The sequence below is a fragment of the Exophiala spinifera genome, assembly GCF_000836115.1.
Source record: "Exophiala spinifera strain CBS 89968 unplaced genomic scaffold supercont1.1, whole genome shotgun sequence".
NCBI lineage: Eukaryota > Fungi > Ascomycota > Eurotiomycetes > Chaetothyriales > Herpotrichiellaceae > Exophiala > Exophiala spinifera.
Genome location: NW_015622513.1, coordinates 102,648 through 118,583, shown reverse-complemented (window position 1 = coordinate 118,583; position 15,936 = coordinate 102,648). Strand labels below are relative to the sequence as shown.

The 15,936-nt window shown below is 53.1% G+C and overlaps 7 protein-coding genes across 7 annotated transcripts; 3 read left to right on the top strand and 4 right to left on the bottom strand.

The window, feature by feature from the left end:
* Window positions 1-175: 175 nt before the first annotated feature.
* On the bottom strand, window positions 176-1,293 carry PV08_00045 (uncharacterized protein; the record flags this gene model as incomplete). The annotated part of the gene is made up of 5 exons (XM_016374413.1): window positions 176-604; window positions 660-856; window positions 911-1,028; window positions 1,082-1,113; window positions 1,167-1,293. 5 exons carry the CDS (start codon window positions 1,291-1,293, stop codon window positions 176-178), a joined length of 903 nt encoding a protein of 300 aa, XP_016239689.1.
* Window positions 1,294-1,401: 108 nt separating this feature from the next.
* PV08_00044 (uncharacterized protein) lies at window positions 1,402-1,644 on the bottom strand (the record flags this gene model as incomplete). Its single annotated transcript, XM_016374412.1, has 1 exon — window positions 1,402-1,644. The coding sequence occupies one exon, from the start codon at window positions 1,642-1,644 to the stop codon at window positions 1,402-1,404; it is 243 nt and encodes an 80-aa protein (XP_016239688.1).
* A 1,681-nt stretch (window positions 1,645-3,325) lies between these two features.
* On the top strand, window positions 3,326-4,429 carry PV08_00043 (uncharacterized protein; the record flags this gene model as incomplete). Its single annotated transcript, XM_016374411.1, has 2 exons — window positions 3,326-3,509; window positions 3,564-4,429. 2 exons carry the CDS (start codon window positions 3,326-3,328, stop codon window positions 4,427-4,429), a joined length of 1,050 nt encoding a protein of 349 aa, XP_016239687.1.
* A 1,597-nt stretch (window positions 4,430-6,026) lies between these two features.
* Window positions 6,027-7,590, top strand: PV08_00042 (uncharacterized protein; the record flags this gene model as incomplete). The annotated part of the gene is made up of 2 exons (XM_016374410.1): window positions 6,027-6,440; window positions 6,493-7,590. The coding sequence occupies 2 exons, from the start codon at window positions 6,027-6,029 to the stop codon at window positions 7,588-7,590; spliced, it is 1,512 nt and encodes a 503-aa protein (XP_016239686.1).
* A 1,285-nt stretch (window positions 7,591-8,875) lies between these two features.
* On the top strand, window positions 8,876-10,105 carry PV08_00041 (uncharacterized protein; the record flags this gene model as incomplete). Its single annotated transcript, XM_016374409.1, has 1 exon — window positions 8,876-10,105. The coding sequence occupies one exon, from the start codon at window positions 8,876-8,878 to the stop codon at window positions 10,103-10,105; it is 1,230 nt and encodes a 409-aa protein (XP_016239685.1).
* Window positions 10,106-10,538: 433 nt separating this feature from the next.
* On the bottom strand, window positions 10,539-13,671 carry PV08_00040 (Pro-apoptotic serine protease nma111; the record flags this gene model as incomplete). The annotated part of the gene is made up of 2 exons (XM_016374408.1): window positions 10,539-10,709; window positions 10,768-13,671. 2 exons carry the CDS (start codon window positions 13,669-13,671, stop codon window positions 10,539-10,541), a joined length of 3,075 nt encoding a protein of 1,024 aa, XP_016239684.1.
* Window positions 13,672-14,785: 1,114 nt separating this feature from the next.
* Window positions 14,786-15,856, bottom strand: PV08_00039 (uncharacterized protein; the record flags this gene model as incomplete). The annotated part of the gene is made up of 1 exon (XM_016374407.1): window positions 14,786-15,856. One exon carries the CDS (start codon window positions 15,854-15,856, stop codon window positions 14,786-14,788), a length of 1,071 nt encoding a protein of 356 aa, XP_016239683.1.
* Between the last annotated feature and the right edge of the window lie 80 nt (window positions 15,857-15,936).

Genomic DNA, 15,936 nt, shown 5'->3' with positions numbered 1-15,936 from the left:
TCTGTGCAGGTCTCCCAGCTGCCAATCTCACCTACAAACACAGTGGCATCATTCTTTCCTAATCGAAATTCAAGTGCTTTTCGTTCAAATGTCAGAGGTTGTGTCTCACTGCCGTGACCAAAATCATGCTTCATCCACAGCTGACATCTAACAGCCGATGATTATACGACCTTGCTCAAGCGTAGTTGGTCTCTGCACTGAGCAGATTCTCGGTCTCGGGCTTGGAATCGACTGAAGTCGAGGAGAGCTCGGTCTTGGGGGCCGAGGGGAAGTCGCCTTCCTTGATTGAGGATTTGGCAGTGGTGGGGGATGGGATCCTCTGTCTCGCACTGCCAATGGCCTCCTGAGCTTTCGCAGTGGCAGTGCCAGTGTACTGCTTCACTGTCTCGAAACCCTTGCTCGTATGTTGAGCGGTCAAATCCTTGATCTGGCTGGTCTGTTGGCCAATGACCTCTCCTGCATACTGAAGCTGGGCGTCGATGGCTTCCTTGTTTTCGATATAGATCAATGGGCCAAGGAAGATGACGCAGGTGAAGAAGAGAGACAGGCCCCAGAAAGGGAGAAGTTTGATCAGGTAGTAGGTTACGAAGGCGGAGAAAAAGGCCTAGTAGTAAGAGTTAGAGGTAATTTGGATAGCACAGAATGGATAGGCCACTCACAGTTGCTGTGACGGGAATGTTCTCGGCAAAGACGATACGCTGGCCCTCGATGACGAAAAAGTTGATAAGATTTTCGAGATCATCAAGGGACGATTCGAGAGTCTCCTTGGGAATTTTGTAGTATCGGCGAGGTCGAACTGCACCTGCAACACTTGAACCCATGAGAGCTTTACCCGATGCCTCGGCCAGGGTGACAACTGTTGAGAGAGTCAATATCTTTCAGGCCCATCGGCAATTATTTTTCCACGTACCTCCAAGGGTCATCCAAGTGATCTTCAAGAAGTAGCGCAGGATGGGGAGGTATCGGCAGGCGAAGATGAAGAGGACGGTAGACAGAAAGGTCACACCAGTGGCTCGCTTGTTCTTCCACTGGAAGCTGTCAGTGGGATTCCGAGGGAATCAAGGATTCTGCTATCACTTACGCTCAACAAGGTGTAGAAGAAGGAATGATAGTCTGTAGCGCATGTCAGAAACGGTCACGGTAGGCTCGGATGGCGTGTCCCCTACGTGTCAATGGAGTATTGTTGGCAGCAGTATAGGATGGTGGTTGGCGAGAGTTCGCAAGATCACTGAACTCGGAAGCTGTGGCACCAGCCTCGTTCTTGACCGACGTTGCAACTGGACCTGATGGCATCTTTCAGTATTTGTTTGTTTTTTTCCCTTCTCAAGCCAAGTGCCCTACCATTGACGATGTTCTGTGTGATTGGGTGATTTTGCACAGTATTGACGGCAGCTGCAGCATCTAGAAGGAATTAGAAGGGTGGATGGAGAGGTTGAGGTATTCATCCTGTGGTATTGTTAGCTGGTCGACGTCCGTGTCCGCAGTTTGACGCCGAGTGATGACGACGGGAGCTTCAGATGGCGTACGTACCTTACTGTTGATGACAGTGTCTTTGAGCGGCGCGCCATTGGTAGCAGGAGCAGCTGCTGGGGTCTCGTCGACAGCCGACATGTCGGTATGTGTGGGAAGATCACCTTGAGACATGGTGTGGTTGTAGGATAGGGGAGACTGGCGAAACAGCTACCTGTGGCTGGAGGAGGGACGATGGATGAATACGAGAATCAACGGGCAGAGACTGAGGGCTACGAGGATCGAAATGCTTGAGGAAGAATTGAGCGTAGGGGTGGGAAGATGGTGAAAGGAGATGAGAGAAGGATGATGAGGACAAACAAGGACACCAAACTTGTTGGTGGCCAGTTTTGGATTTGTGCAAGCCACAAGTTTGGGGGGGATTGGGGAGTTGCGTCAGAGGCAGCAGGAGCAGGAGCAGGAGCAGTCACCACACGTAATTGCAGGCTCACCACAGTCTACAGCCAAGGTAGCTCTAGTTAAGTTGGCCTCTAGGTGCTCGCACTGTAGCCTGTAGGTACTCGTACTGTAATTCACTGCTCAGGCTTGCGGGCCTCAGCCCTCTACATCATCTCTTTAGGGGCCTCCGAACACTCGCAAGCAACTGGTCGCGTGCACAACTTGGCCATTGGCAAATGTCCCGTCACACCATTTACTGCCTGTTCTGCACAACACCGGAAGAGCTGCCTGCTGCATAGCACCATCAGTAACCCGGTGTGAGTGGCTTCGGCACAGCCTAGAGGATTCCCCGGGCTGGTGAGGCCATACAACATCCTCTGACGCAGTTCGGGGCTCTTGAGATACGAAATGCCCCGTAGAATGTTCCCGACACCTTGGGATGCACAGAAGCAGGATGACACTGCCGTCCGTGGTGACAGGAGGCATTTCATCATTACTCGCCCACTTCGCACCCTCTCCGGACTCTGTTCAATCCTCGTACTCGTACAGCGCGCATTGGGATAGATGCTGAAAAGTAAATCCTCGCTCTGTGTCTGACATGTGAAGATTCTTGGCAGTCGGACACCTTCCTCGAATACGAATACGAGGACGGAGGACGGAGTACGGAGTATGAGCATCTTGGTGCCAGCATTGGCGACACAGTGAACCCGAGTTTCTACATCCCCTAGGTACAATAGCTCCTATGACTACAGCAATAAGAGGAACCTATCCAGGTCGAATATGGAAAAGTTCACCTCGACACTCCAGAAAGGATTCACATGATTGTTTACATTTGCCTCGATTAGACCTGTCTGTGCACGGCTACCGCCATCACCAAGGTCCACCATTCCACCATAGAGAGGACTCAATGAATGCAGGTACAGTAAAAAGCCAGCTCGTCAATTTCAAGTCATGAATAAATGCATCTCAGAGCCTTTTGCAGAGATGTCCCTGAAACCTGGTCGTGCAGACAATAGTTATTTCACCTGGAGACTGCCCTTGGACTTGTTTGCAACGTGGCTGACTCTATGACTCGCCAAAGTATATTAGTCAAAAGTAGAAGAGAGATATTGATGTCTGAGACAAAGTCACCAACTTTGAGAGGAGGAAATGGACCCTCACGAGTGGTCGCTGTAGAAGTCTATACGAACAGAGTGAGTGCTGCATTCCCCGTGACTAAAAGCGGCATCACTTAACACAACAATATCCCCATTCATACCTAAAAAGTCATGTCCTTAAGGATCCCATGGTCACCTCGACGATCCTCTGACCCAACCAATCACCCGGCTACATGTCTGCACCATCAATACCAAATCTCAACTCTCTACGTCGAGGGGGCTTGCGAGGGAGGCTTCGAGGTCGGGGTGCTTCTGGAGCAATGGCTGGGGCTACGCCTACGACTGCAAAAGAGATCCAGCACGATGCTATCGTGCAAAACACCGACCATGATGCGGCCACGTCTCGGCTCAGTGCAGTTGATGCCGGCTACCTAGAGGACCCCTTTGCACACCTGATTGGTCCCTCCGAGGGCGTGTCGAGACGACTGCCACTGATGAATCGAGGTAGGAACAGGAGTCGTCGTCATCCCAGCGAACTTGACAATTAACTTACACAAGGTACTTACGTGAGAACAACGGGCATTGACAGGATCGTGGATGCCTTTCTGTCCGCGCCAGAGAATCCTCACAAGCAGATCATTTCGTTGGGCGCAGGAAGTGACACGAGATATTTCCGGCTTAAGCAGGCCCGGCGAAACGTGGCCATCACCTACCATGAAATTGACTTTGCGGCCAACACGCGACGCAAGATCAGTCATCTACGGAGTCCTACATTTTCGGTGGCTGCAAAAACCCTTGCGGGTATCGACATGCGTGCCCAAGAGGTCGACATCTCCGAGGACGGCACGACGTTGACTTCTCCCGAGTACATCATCCACCCACGAGATCTACGTCAACTTCCTCATCAACAGCCCGGACTGACAGGTCTGGACACGAGCTTGCCAACGCTCATCATCTCTGAGTGCTGCCTCATCTACTTACCCCCCGACGATGCGGATGCAGTGCTACAGTACTTCTCGAATTTGTTTCCCTCAGGTACCCCCTTGGCCATCGTAATATACGAACCCATTCGGCCCCACGACTCCTTTGGTAGGACGATGGTCAACAACCTCATGAACAGAGGCATTCAGTTACAGACACTGGTAAAATATGCGGACTTGGCTGAACAGAGGATAAGACTGGAACGTCACGGCTTTCAGAATAGTACAGCTGGGACTCTCGGGGGCTCACGGTCTGTCGATATCGACTTCATCTGGCGAGAATGGGTGGAGGCTAGTGAGAAGGAACGGATAGAGGGCCTAGAGTGGATGGATGAGGTTGAAGAATTCGTTCTGTTGGCGAAACACTACTGCATCTCATGGGGTTGGCGAGGATACAACGAAGATGGCCACTGGCGTAGCCTTCCATCTGCCATTCCTCCTTAGATCTGATGAACTGCTGCGGCTCACTGTACAGCACGTATGACGAAATGATTACGGACAGATTCAATATGCTTGGTGCCTTGTCGTCCGATGCGACTATCGATAATGATACGGACGGAAGGCATCAGTGATATTGTAAGGCACTTATGGAGCAACCGGAAGATGGAAGCGCATCGACGTCACTGCCATCCACCGTAGAATCCACCGTAGAACCCACCTCAGCCGCACAAACACCCAACACCAAACACGAAGAAAATGGTGATGATCACATTCCCGCCATCAACCTTTCACTCCGGCCCGTGCGAGCTTGTCATCTTCTGCCAGCTCATGCCATCAATTCTACGCGATCCCAGCACGTCAACAATCATGAACCATCCACGGTGTTGCGGCAATCCAAGTGGTCCGCTAAAAATCCTCAACTCGATTGACGGAATCTCCATCTACCATACTCCGTACCATGATGCATCTTATCACAAGCACTGAGTTCTCTGCTCAGCAGTGTTCACCCCCCATCACAAAAATGTGGTACATACCCGTTGCCAGGTTGGCGTGATCTGCTTTGTGGAATTTCTTCCCCAAGGACTGCTGTATAGTCTCAATCACCCCCCTTGTTGGCGCGCCACTTGTTGATCGGCCGCTCATTCTACGTTCAAAGTAGCCATGGCGCCGAGCAACTACACAATGCCCCGGACGAGACCCCAGCAAGGGGGCAAATATTGATTTCATGAAACCTCGGTTCACCTCAAGTCTACAGACTAGCAGACTGTCGGCTTAATCCGTGTCACCTTGGGGACCAGACCTGAGGCTCTGGTGGAGTCGATTCCATCTAGAAGAACATTCCAACCGCCGCAGTGACCGTCGGAGCGGTCTGGTTCTCAAGCAAGGACCATGGCGTTGAATTCTTGGAACGACTCGAACTCTTCAACAAGTGCCACCGAGATTACGGTTCAGAGTAACCAGTTTTCATGCAGTTTTGAAGTTGGCACTCCACAGCAATCGGCGGCTGAAGATAACTTGGCCCAGAGTTTGAGATGAGGTACACATTGTCATTTGCTTGGGTCGGGCAGTTACTGGTCCAAGCAAGATTTAAGCGGTTGCAGGGATCATTTCTGATTTGTTGCATGAAATTTGACGGTGCTTAGGCGGGCCGCCGGCTTTGGCGCGGCCTCTAGTGGCATCCCTGACTCTACAATACCCCGTCGGTGTGATCAACAGTGGACCTGGCCGTGCACCAGCCTTGCATGGCTCGAGAGCCGTTCGCTATGGTCTGCCCTTCGTCAACAGGGCCAATTTGCTCTTGAGCATGGTTTGGGCTTCGATCTACGCTCTCCTTTACCCTCTTTCACCTGTTTGAGTTGAGTGAAAACTCGTCCACTCCTTTCCTGGCGTCTCTGTTTCTCTCGTCGTCGCTGGACTTGTCGTCGTCGATCTGGTGCTTTTGCTATTGCGCGCATCTGCTCTGCGAGCACCCACGTTCCTTACAACAAACCACTCACCCTAGTCGCTCATTTGGAGTCCACCACGGCCGATAGCCAAAACCCCGATGCTCGCCAGCTCTTACATTGTAAAACGCTTTTGTCGATATACTTGGTAACGTCCAATGCGCAAACGAACCGTCACCTCGAGCGCGACCGCGCTGCTGCTCCTCACAGCCTCCGTGGTAAGCGCAAAGCATGGAGTTCACGAGCATCTCGAGTCACTCCACAAACGACACCGCGCGCATCGCCACTTGGATATGCGATCAACGGCCGAGAACGGCGCGCAAGGCATTGAATTGAGGTCTGTCGAGGAGACAACATCAAAGGCACCGGTCGAGAAGCGAGGTGGACAATGCGCCTTTCCCACAGATGCTGGTTTGGTTGCAGTGACTCCAGGGGAACAGAATGCGGGATGGGCCATGAGTCCTGACCAGCCATGTTTACCTGGAAACTACTGTCCATATGCTTGTCCACCCGGTCAAGTATCGGTGCAGTGGGATCCTAGCGCGACATCATATTCGTATCCCAAGTCAATGGTCAGTATTCGAGTCAAGGGTGTGGGGGGTTTTTTTTGGCTAATCTTTACAGAACGGTGGCTTGTATTGCGACAACAACGGCAACATCCAGAAACCCTTCCCAGACAAGCCATACTGCCAATCCACAGCCACCAACATCGGTGTACAGAACAACGCGGGTGGTGTGGTATCCTTCTGTCAGACCGTGCTTCCTGGCAATGAAGCCATGCTCATCCCGACTTCTGTTTCGGATTACGCCACTCTCGCTGTCCCAGACACCAGCTACTGGTGCGGGACTGCTGCACACTACTACATCAACCCTCCTGGCATCGACACTGAGACGGCCTGTGTTTGGGGAACGCACGCCAACCCCTATGGCAACTGGTCGCCGTACGTGGCCGGTGCCAATGTCGACAAGTCCGGAAACACTTTCATCAAGTTGGGATGGAACCCGATCTACCTCGAGCCGACCACGCCTTTCCGCAACGACATGCCAAACTGGGGTGTCAAGGTGGACTGTCCCAACGGTGGATGCCACGGCCTTCCCTGCTCGATCGACCCTAGCCAGAACCAGGTCAACCAGATGGTTGGTAGTGCGAGCGATGGTGCCGGTGGTGGCGCATTCTGCGTCGTCACTGTAGACCAGGGCGCAACCGCGAACTTCGTCGTCTTCAGCTCGGGAGGTGACCAGAGTGACAACAACAGCAATGGCAACAGCAATAGCGGCAGTAGCAGTGGTAGTGGTAGCTCGGCAACTGGCTGGAACAAGGGTGGCCAGTTCTACCAGACGACCACCAGCCCGGTAGCTTCGACCAGCCCCTCGACGACGTCAAGCACGACGACCTCAGAATCCACGACTTCGACCGCTTGGGCATGGTCCTCCAGCACCACCACGAGCTCAACGCAGGTTCAGACTTGGACATCAGCTTCCTCTAGCACCTGGCACTCGCGAGCGCCTACACACTCGCCTTACTACTCCATCTTCAACTCGACGACGATATCTACAGGGAGAGTCGACTACAGCTCAGTCGAAGCAACCGCGACTCCGTCCGGTCCTACCGCGTCGGCTCAACCTTCGATAGTATCTGCTACCGGAGCGGCCTCGTCAGTCCAGGTGTCCGTTGTGGGATTGTTATCCGCTCTGGCCTTTTACGCGGTGGCAGCACTGTGAAGAAAGAAATGACTTTACTGGTTTGAGCCCACCGTGTTGCAGAAGAGGCCCCGGGCCGACTTTTTTGTTCTCCCTCGAGCAGTAACGTGGTTCTCGGGACTGACGCAGCTGGACTTGCAAAAAAAGACCCTGCTTCTTGTTCGTCTCTGTACGAGAGGTATGTACGGAGTGGAGTTTGAATATCGATATACATATCGGCTGGCCATCTTGAGAAGAAACCGATGTGATATTTGCACTTTGCATTTCATTTGTCGATACCCATACCCCTTTTTGTTGGTGGAGATGTGTACCCGTCGCTTCGTTTCTGCTTGAATTATACCACACCAGCCGACCTTTTTTTGTTCTGAAAGAAGTCATTCTGGTAATGCCGGCTTTGCAGAGTTATCCTTATTCTGTTCTTTTCCTGTCATGATGATGACACACACACCTTGTTGGACTGTGTTCTTGTGGATAAAAGTCGAGTCGAAGGAGGAGGAGGAGGAGGAGGAGGAGGAGGAGTTACACAAGCACAGGGAAATCCTAAGCAGAAGAAAGAGACGGCAACTTTTTGCTGATGATTGTATTTTCCCTGGGCCAGGCAAGGAGAGTTCAGATGTATGTGGTTGAAGGGCGTGTTGGACTTTTTGTTGTTACGATATCCACGCTCACGCCCTGGTATTTTGTTTTGGACTTGGTGAGAAGCGAGTGTCCTACTTTACTTGGAATATGGGATCAGGGGAGAAGACGATTTGCGATGGCAGAAGTTCGTAAGGTATACATATCCTGACAACCATAGTATGTAGGTAGCTGAATTGTAATGTTGAATATTGCAACCATTCTACAACCCGGTAACTGGGGGAGGAGACTCCATCAGCATGTCAATGTATATACCTTGCATGTAGTTGCACTTTGACCAGCCGGGCTCAAACTGTACTGTGCAATAGATGTATTAACGTCAGTAGTACATTGGTAGCACAACATGGTGGTGATTGATGGCGTCCGAGGCTTTGGCTGCGATCGACTTATTATTCTCCCCCACTTCGTTCTGACCTTCTGTCTATCTCTCTCTCTTCCCCCCTCATGAACATCTCAGCCTCGACAGACATTCTGCATACCTCACCACCGCCCTTGTACTTCTCTTAACGGTCTACAATCCATCCCTGTCCTGTCCTGGCTTGGATTGCCATCTCTCCGTGGTCTAGGTACAGACGGAACCCTCCGCAGGAAAAGCATCTCATCCCCCACCAACCTCGTTTCAACACGCGCATTTCCAGTTCAAGATGCCGGCGGCATCACCTCAAACAGTATGTCCTACCTCGTGTGTCTCTTTCATGTCTCGTACCTTTGGGCATCTCAATTTCACACCATTACCCCCAATCAACCAAGTGCATCAATACTCATTTTCACCGTGACGACAACTCAGGTCAAACTCAAATCCACACTTCGCCTCCTCATCCCCCGTCTACGGAATGCGCAGAAAAAGGACACGGCGCTCTCGATCGCGGCGCGGCGCGAGATGGCCGAGTTGCTGTCACAATCCCGCGAGGCCTCCGCGCGCATCCGCGTCGAGAACATCATCCACACCGACATCACCGTCGAACTGATGGAGATCCTCGAGTTGTACGCCGAACTCCTCCTGGCGCGCGCGGGGCTCCTGGACGTACGGGACAAGAACGCGAAGGAGGGGCTGCTGAAATCCACCGGTGATGACGACGAGACCGCCGGCACCGGTCACAGCAACACGGGTCTGGAAGAGGCGGCCGCGAGCATCATTTATGCCGCGCCGCGGCTGCCGCGCGACGTGAGGGAACTGGGCATCGTGCGCAACATGCTCATCGAGCGGTTCGGAAAGGACTTCGCCGTGCGCGCCAACGACAACGTCGACGGCCTCGTCCCCGCGCGCGTCAGCGACAAGCTCAAAGTCGACCCGCCGAGCCCCAGACTGGTGCAGGCCTACCTCGAGGAAATCGCCCGGGCGTACGGCGTCGATTGGCCGCCGAACCGAGACGACGTCGATGAACTAGGCAGGGAGGTTGATCGGGAAGACCAACAACAACAACGACGACGCGGAGCGGATCCCGACGCTGATGGCGAAGACGACGGCGACGGTGTAGGCGGTGGAGGAGGAGGAGGAGGTATGAAAGAGACGCCGATATTGGCGGACGGCGACCCCTTGCCCCTGACACCCCAGAGACCAAACAAGATAGACATTGGGAGGTCGCTGGAGAGCGCCACGCCCCCTTCCAGCCTGGCCCCTGGAGGCGCAAAGAGTCCCGTGTCCGTGGCCCCGCCGGCGCCGAGGTCGGACAACCCGAGTCCCAAAGTGAGGTTGCCCGGTGGTGGAACGATAGGTAAAGACGGCAGCGGTGGGAGGTTCACGACGACATCATTATCATCATCATCGACGACGGCAAAGGGAAAGACGACGGCAACGTCAACAACAACAAATAAAGGTGGCGGTCCCACCGGGCCTGTACCGGGTAAAGTTCCTACGGTGGATGATCTGGCCAAGAGATTCCAGGCGTTGAAACGGTGACGACGGTGGTGAGTGACGGGATATCCGGATTAGTGAGTGAGTGACGATTGATGAGTGATGAAGATGACAGTTTCCATACTACACGTACGTTGCTATGTTCCTGGTACAACCTCACCTTGGTACCTGTGTAGGTAGGTAGGTGGGTAGTTATAGTTTTGGTTATATCGTAGGGTGTTACCGACGTTGACCTTGACGTTTTGATATATTGGTGGTAGTAGGTATGCCATGGCTGTGCCATTACCACGTATGTGTGATCTTCACATCACGTCTTTTCATTGCCTGTCTGGTACAAAATCTGGCCCTGGCACTGGGCCCTGGTGCTGGTACTGGTACTTAATTTCTAAGGTACCTACTTCGTCAATGTCAATCTCGTAGTCCTTCATCTTTCCTCTGAACCACACAGCCAATGGGAAGGACATGGTATTCCATCTATCTAGTCCATCTCAATGTCTGGTGCCTCGTCCCCAGAATCCCCGTTGCCTTCTTCGTCCATTCCTTCGGCGGTCAAAGGCGCCCCGTCATCTTTGGCTCCCGCTTCCTTGTGCGAGACAATCTTCCACCCACTCGGTGCACTGGAATCTTTTACATATTCAGACATAGGGAACTGTATCAATCAGTCAGCATAACTGGCTCAACCATCGACCTCGGACGATCCAACTTACGTAGTGCTCGTTCTTCTTCATCGTCACCACCCACGGCACATTATCAAATGTCATAGCCCTAAGTCTGAAATACGTATTGTCTTCAATCTTGCTCACCTCCCGGACGAATGCATCCAGGTCTGGAGTCTTGACGCCATTGACATGAGTTATGAAGTTAGTGGGAGCCAATCCGTACTGGTACGCCGGTGAGCCCCGGCTTCTCGCACTGACGTAGATCTCAGAGTGTAGTTTGCTGATCTGTTGGCGTACGGCATGATGTGGTTTCTGCAACACCGCTCCGCAAAAGACCACGGCTCGGGACGTTTCCAAGTCCTCTGTCGGCACCGTGGGTACACGCAGACGCACCTCTTCGCCTTTGCGTACAACCAAGGCATCCAGCCATTCCTTGTCATACATGATGTCGAAATCAGACACCCGCGTGATGAGCTGGTCGTTGAGGGTGAGAATGATGTCCCCTTCTTGAAGTAACTGGCCATCCGTTGGACCGTTTGCTGGACCGCAGTCCACCTTCCTGACAATGAACAACTGGTGCCGCGACGGATTGGCTTTGGCGACCTTCTTGATCCATTCATCCGAAACTCCCATGATACTACATTGCGCCATCTGGACCACGTATGACTCTATGTTCAGTATTCGTAGTTTGGGGATGACGCCGGCACGGATTTGGTCGAGAACAGGGTTTATCATGCTCGTAGCCAGGCCGAGGTGATACTCTGTATCTCGGTGGCTACCCTGGGCTCTCTCGCCCATATAGGTGAGCCACAGGGCTTGCACCACGCCGTCCGACCCGATCAGCACTCCGGAAGAGCACTGCGATGATAGTCCTGTATCCACTGTGATTGCATCCAAATTGACAGCGCGGTATCGAGGAGCAGCAGCATTTGCAGGTATGCCGACTGCTGTAATGTCTGTGACAGTGGTCTTTGCAACAACTATCCTATGGTTCTGGTTGAAGCCCACGAATATAGTGTCCGCACCTTGCTTGACCATCTCGGTCGCCAGGCGAGCGCTCTGAACAGGGGCTTGGACCAGCTTTGGGTCATACTGAATCACGGTATAGTTGGTGAGTGGATGGAGAAATATGACTTTTCCTTCAATTTGTATCGAGTCCGCAATCGTAACGGTGATATCGCAGAGGTCGTATGGGACGATTGCTCTCGACACTACAACCAGACCCTTCTCTGCGTCAATAACGAGACCAAACCCAGTTCTCCTCGCTTGGGGATAGCCGTCGATCTTGACAGGCATATAACAAGTTACTTTGACGAAGGACCGAACGATGTCCGCAGCTGCGGGCAGATCGTCCAGCTGGACAAAATCGGCCGATCGGACTTTGGGAGGGATAGCGGGAAGTGCTTTACCCAGGTCGCTGAAATCCCACAGGCCTGTTTCGTCATTTCGTACAGCCAGTCTCATTCGCTGGTGCCAGTGTCGGTCGATAAGTATGATGCTCGTTGCCCTCGTGTGCAGATCCCTGATATGCCGATACGATATAACAATACGAGACTTGTCTGGCACATTCCGCATGACCTCGATAAATGCATCCAGGTCGGGAGTAGGCTTCTGATCGACCGTGTCAATGATCCAACCAGACAGAGCGTTATCCAGCTTGAACGATCCGGCAGCCTCGGCCACGTATAGGCCTTTACATGCAATTGCATATAACCGCGCCTGTTGATACGACAAGTTGTGGAAACTGCCACCTGCCACGGCAACAAATCGATCGGGAGTGATTGCGTGCAAGTCCCCGACATCCAGCGTAGCCTCGTGATCCTCTCCCCCACGTTGGAACAGGAGATTGACCTTTCCACCTACGCTAGAATCCAAGATCGCATCTAGTTTGACAAAAGAATTTAGTAGCTCTCCATTGACTTTGATCAGAACATCTCCTTCTTGGATCTTGCCATCGGCAGGTCCCTCAGGCAAAACGATCTCCGCAACAAGCATACTGTTCTCAGTAGGAAACTGCTTCCGCATTGCTGATTCCCAGTTGGGGGTGAGGCCAAGTCTTCGGCAATCGTCAAAGGGTTTCAGCATCCATTGTGTCTGGATGGTGCCTCGAGATATAGGCAGGCCTTGCTGGAGACACTGCAACGCGCGCAATGGTCGGTCGAGGGGCAAGAAATAGTCCGTGGCGGCACCATCCACGCGCCCCCCTGCCTGAAGCGCGACCGCATTTCCATTGAGATTCACGACAGGGCTGCCCGAACTTCCGCCAGTCGCAGCCGCAGCCGCCTGAATGTAGTTTGTGTTGAAGTCGGAGTATCCTTCGCCGTATTCTGGAGCATTCCGGTCTAATCGACTGATGACGCCGGACAGAATGCTGAGCTTTTCACCGGCATCGTTTCCAACCACCCTGATTTCAACCCCTACTTTCGCAGATTCTGGCTGGAGCTTGAGCGCCTGCAAATGCATGTACTTGATTGCCTTGGGGTCGAACTTCAGAATTCCGAAATCGTGGACTGGGTCACGGTAGACCGGCCGGACGTCGCATTCTTCATGGTTGTCAAAGACACAATAACCCCAAAATGGCCCAGAACACACCACATGACGGTTGGTCAGGATGTACCCGTTCTCTGCGTCCACGACAAATCCAGTGGCCTGGCTGGAAGTGGACAGGTCGGTGTCAAATGAACAAGTCTGACAGAAATGTATAGACACTACACTCTTGATGACCTTTTCTATTGTCGCCTGCCATTCTGGTGAATCGCCCGCGGCTGACACAGCGTTGATTATGGGAACCGAACTGGCTTCTGCCTCAATATCGTAGACCGAGCCGTTCTGCGGCGTTGCATCTCCAGGTGTTGGGACACCGTTCTCCTGCTTCAGCTGTTTCTTGGGCCTCTCAAGTGCGGATATTGGACTGTTTCTTCGTTTGGGCCGAGCTTCGCCATTGGTAGCCATCGTGGTAGCAGACCTGGGCCGAGTCGCAGCGGGAAAGGCCGGGCGTTTGCGGTAGGCAGGGACGGAGGAAAAGACGTGAAAAGGTGCAGGGTTGCACGATGCAAAGTCGGTCGAATTGCTCGCCTGAAGATGCGCGGAGAATGGTCGAGGGTTCACGGAGCACACAAAGCGTCGTTGCGTCGGCAGAGAGTTTGGTCGGGGATGGATACAACGGTAATGGAGACAAGATACCCTGATGAGTCTTGGATGGATGGAGGGTATCATTCAGAATGCGATATGCAGGGGAATATGGCAACGAGGAAAAGAAACAAGAGCAATCAAAGAAGTACTGGCAACTTTCACGGCGACAAAAATCACAAGGCTGCGCGCGGCTACAGAGCCTGGACGCAGCGACGCTTCGGTCAAACTTCCTACTCCGATTGGTCTTGGCAGCCTCGTCGCCAGAGCTGGCCAACCACCATCCACACATTCCATACGGTACTACACACCAGGGACTGCTAGGTGCCCAGCTAGGTACTGAGCTAGGTACTGCTATGGACGCAGCACAAGGAGGCCAACGACGTGTACAAGTAGTGGCGCCATACAATAAGTACGTGGGTATGTACAAGTATGCGAACCGAGAATCGTTGCGATCATCTTGTCCCTCTCCTCTCATTCATTCTTGAACCTCGAGCATACAGAACCCTCGTGAATCTTTTCATGCCTCAAGAAAAAATTAGCACCTGACAGACCCGGTCCCTGGGAATTCTGCTCTCATCATACATTCTCTTAGTGTCACACTTGACGGTGTGGAGATGTAGCGAGCTCGAGGCGATGGCTCTTGCCCAAACATCGTCGCCATAACTCTGACAAAACCAAAGAGCTCGCTAGCTGTCTAGAGTGTTAGCATGGAAACCTTGTCTACCTGCCGGTACAACCAAGGCACGGTTATCGTGACTTTCTGTCGTCAAAATCGCCGGTGGGCAGCTGTATCGTATATCAGATCATCGGCTCACTCCGCAGGATGGCGATTCGGTGCGCCTGCCCCGTCCGCGACGAGGGTAACTTGTTTGCTTGCTTCAACTGATGCCCAATTGGCCAAGGTATTCTTTAGGCCCTGTATTGAATCATGAGCTCACACATCTGCCAAAACCGAATCCGACTGCCGCAACTCGGCTGTTGCGTTCTGACCATGATGCTGTTGCGTCGCGAGGCCTTTGTTCGTCGCAGACTGTCCAGCATCGGGAAAGAGAGAGTTTAGTTGTTTGTAGAGATCGTGAACTTTGGATAGGTGTGCTGGCGGCGCCATGATTGTCGGACCATAAGGCAGAGCGCCATTCGCCTTCTTTTTCGCGTCTGCGATGGCAGCCAAATATGACAAATTTGCCTGTAGCCGACGCATACAATCTGCGTATTCCTGTGAAGGTTGCTTGGCTCCGCCGGCCGACTTCGGTGGCTCATCAGCGGAACTGTTCAGCGCGTTTGTCGGGTCGGTTGCTGAGGATGGCGAATCCGGTGATTGTTGTCCTGAGACCGCCGAATTGCCTGTCTTCTCCTGTTCTTGTAGCGATATCACCTCTTGCAATAGATGTGTGTTGATGTCCAATAAGACGGACACCCTTGCGCGCTCTCGAGCAGCAGACTGCGGTGACATGGACACCGCTCCTCCATCTAGTTGATGCTCTGACTGCGCCTGCTGTTGCTGTGGGATGTTGTGCGCCATTTGCGCCGCATTCTGCATCTGCGCTTGCTGGGCTAGACTGGAATTGGAATGGACAGGAAGTCCCATGACGGCCGCTGTGTGCGTGTCGCTTGATGCAGATGATGCTGCTTGCAGTGGAGGGGTCGGCGTCGACATTTGGGGCAGCGTGGAAGCGTAGGGAGGAGGTTGACTCGCTGCTTGGGTCAATGACATGGGCGACGGCCCATTCGTCGGATATCCTGGCACAAGATCAGCATGGTGCAGCGCAAGCGACGAAGCCCACCGACCTTGTTGAGATGGGCTATGATTAGACGGTGGAAAGGCGCCAATATGCCCCGGATTCTGATGATAGATGGGCTGCGATATGGGCTGCGGTGCAACTTGAGGGTGGGTTAGCTGTTGCAAGTGGTTCGCTACCAGGCCCGGTTGAAATGCAGCCTGGGCAGGGGATGGCGGAAAAGCCCTTCCAGCCGCACCGTACGGTGGCAGGGCGGGGTTGTTCATGACGGGCTTGATTGGCGTGCTGGGCTAAGGATTCGTTGTGAAGCTGAAGTGATCGGTAGGCCTCAAAGGAGCCTGCAGAA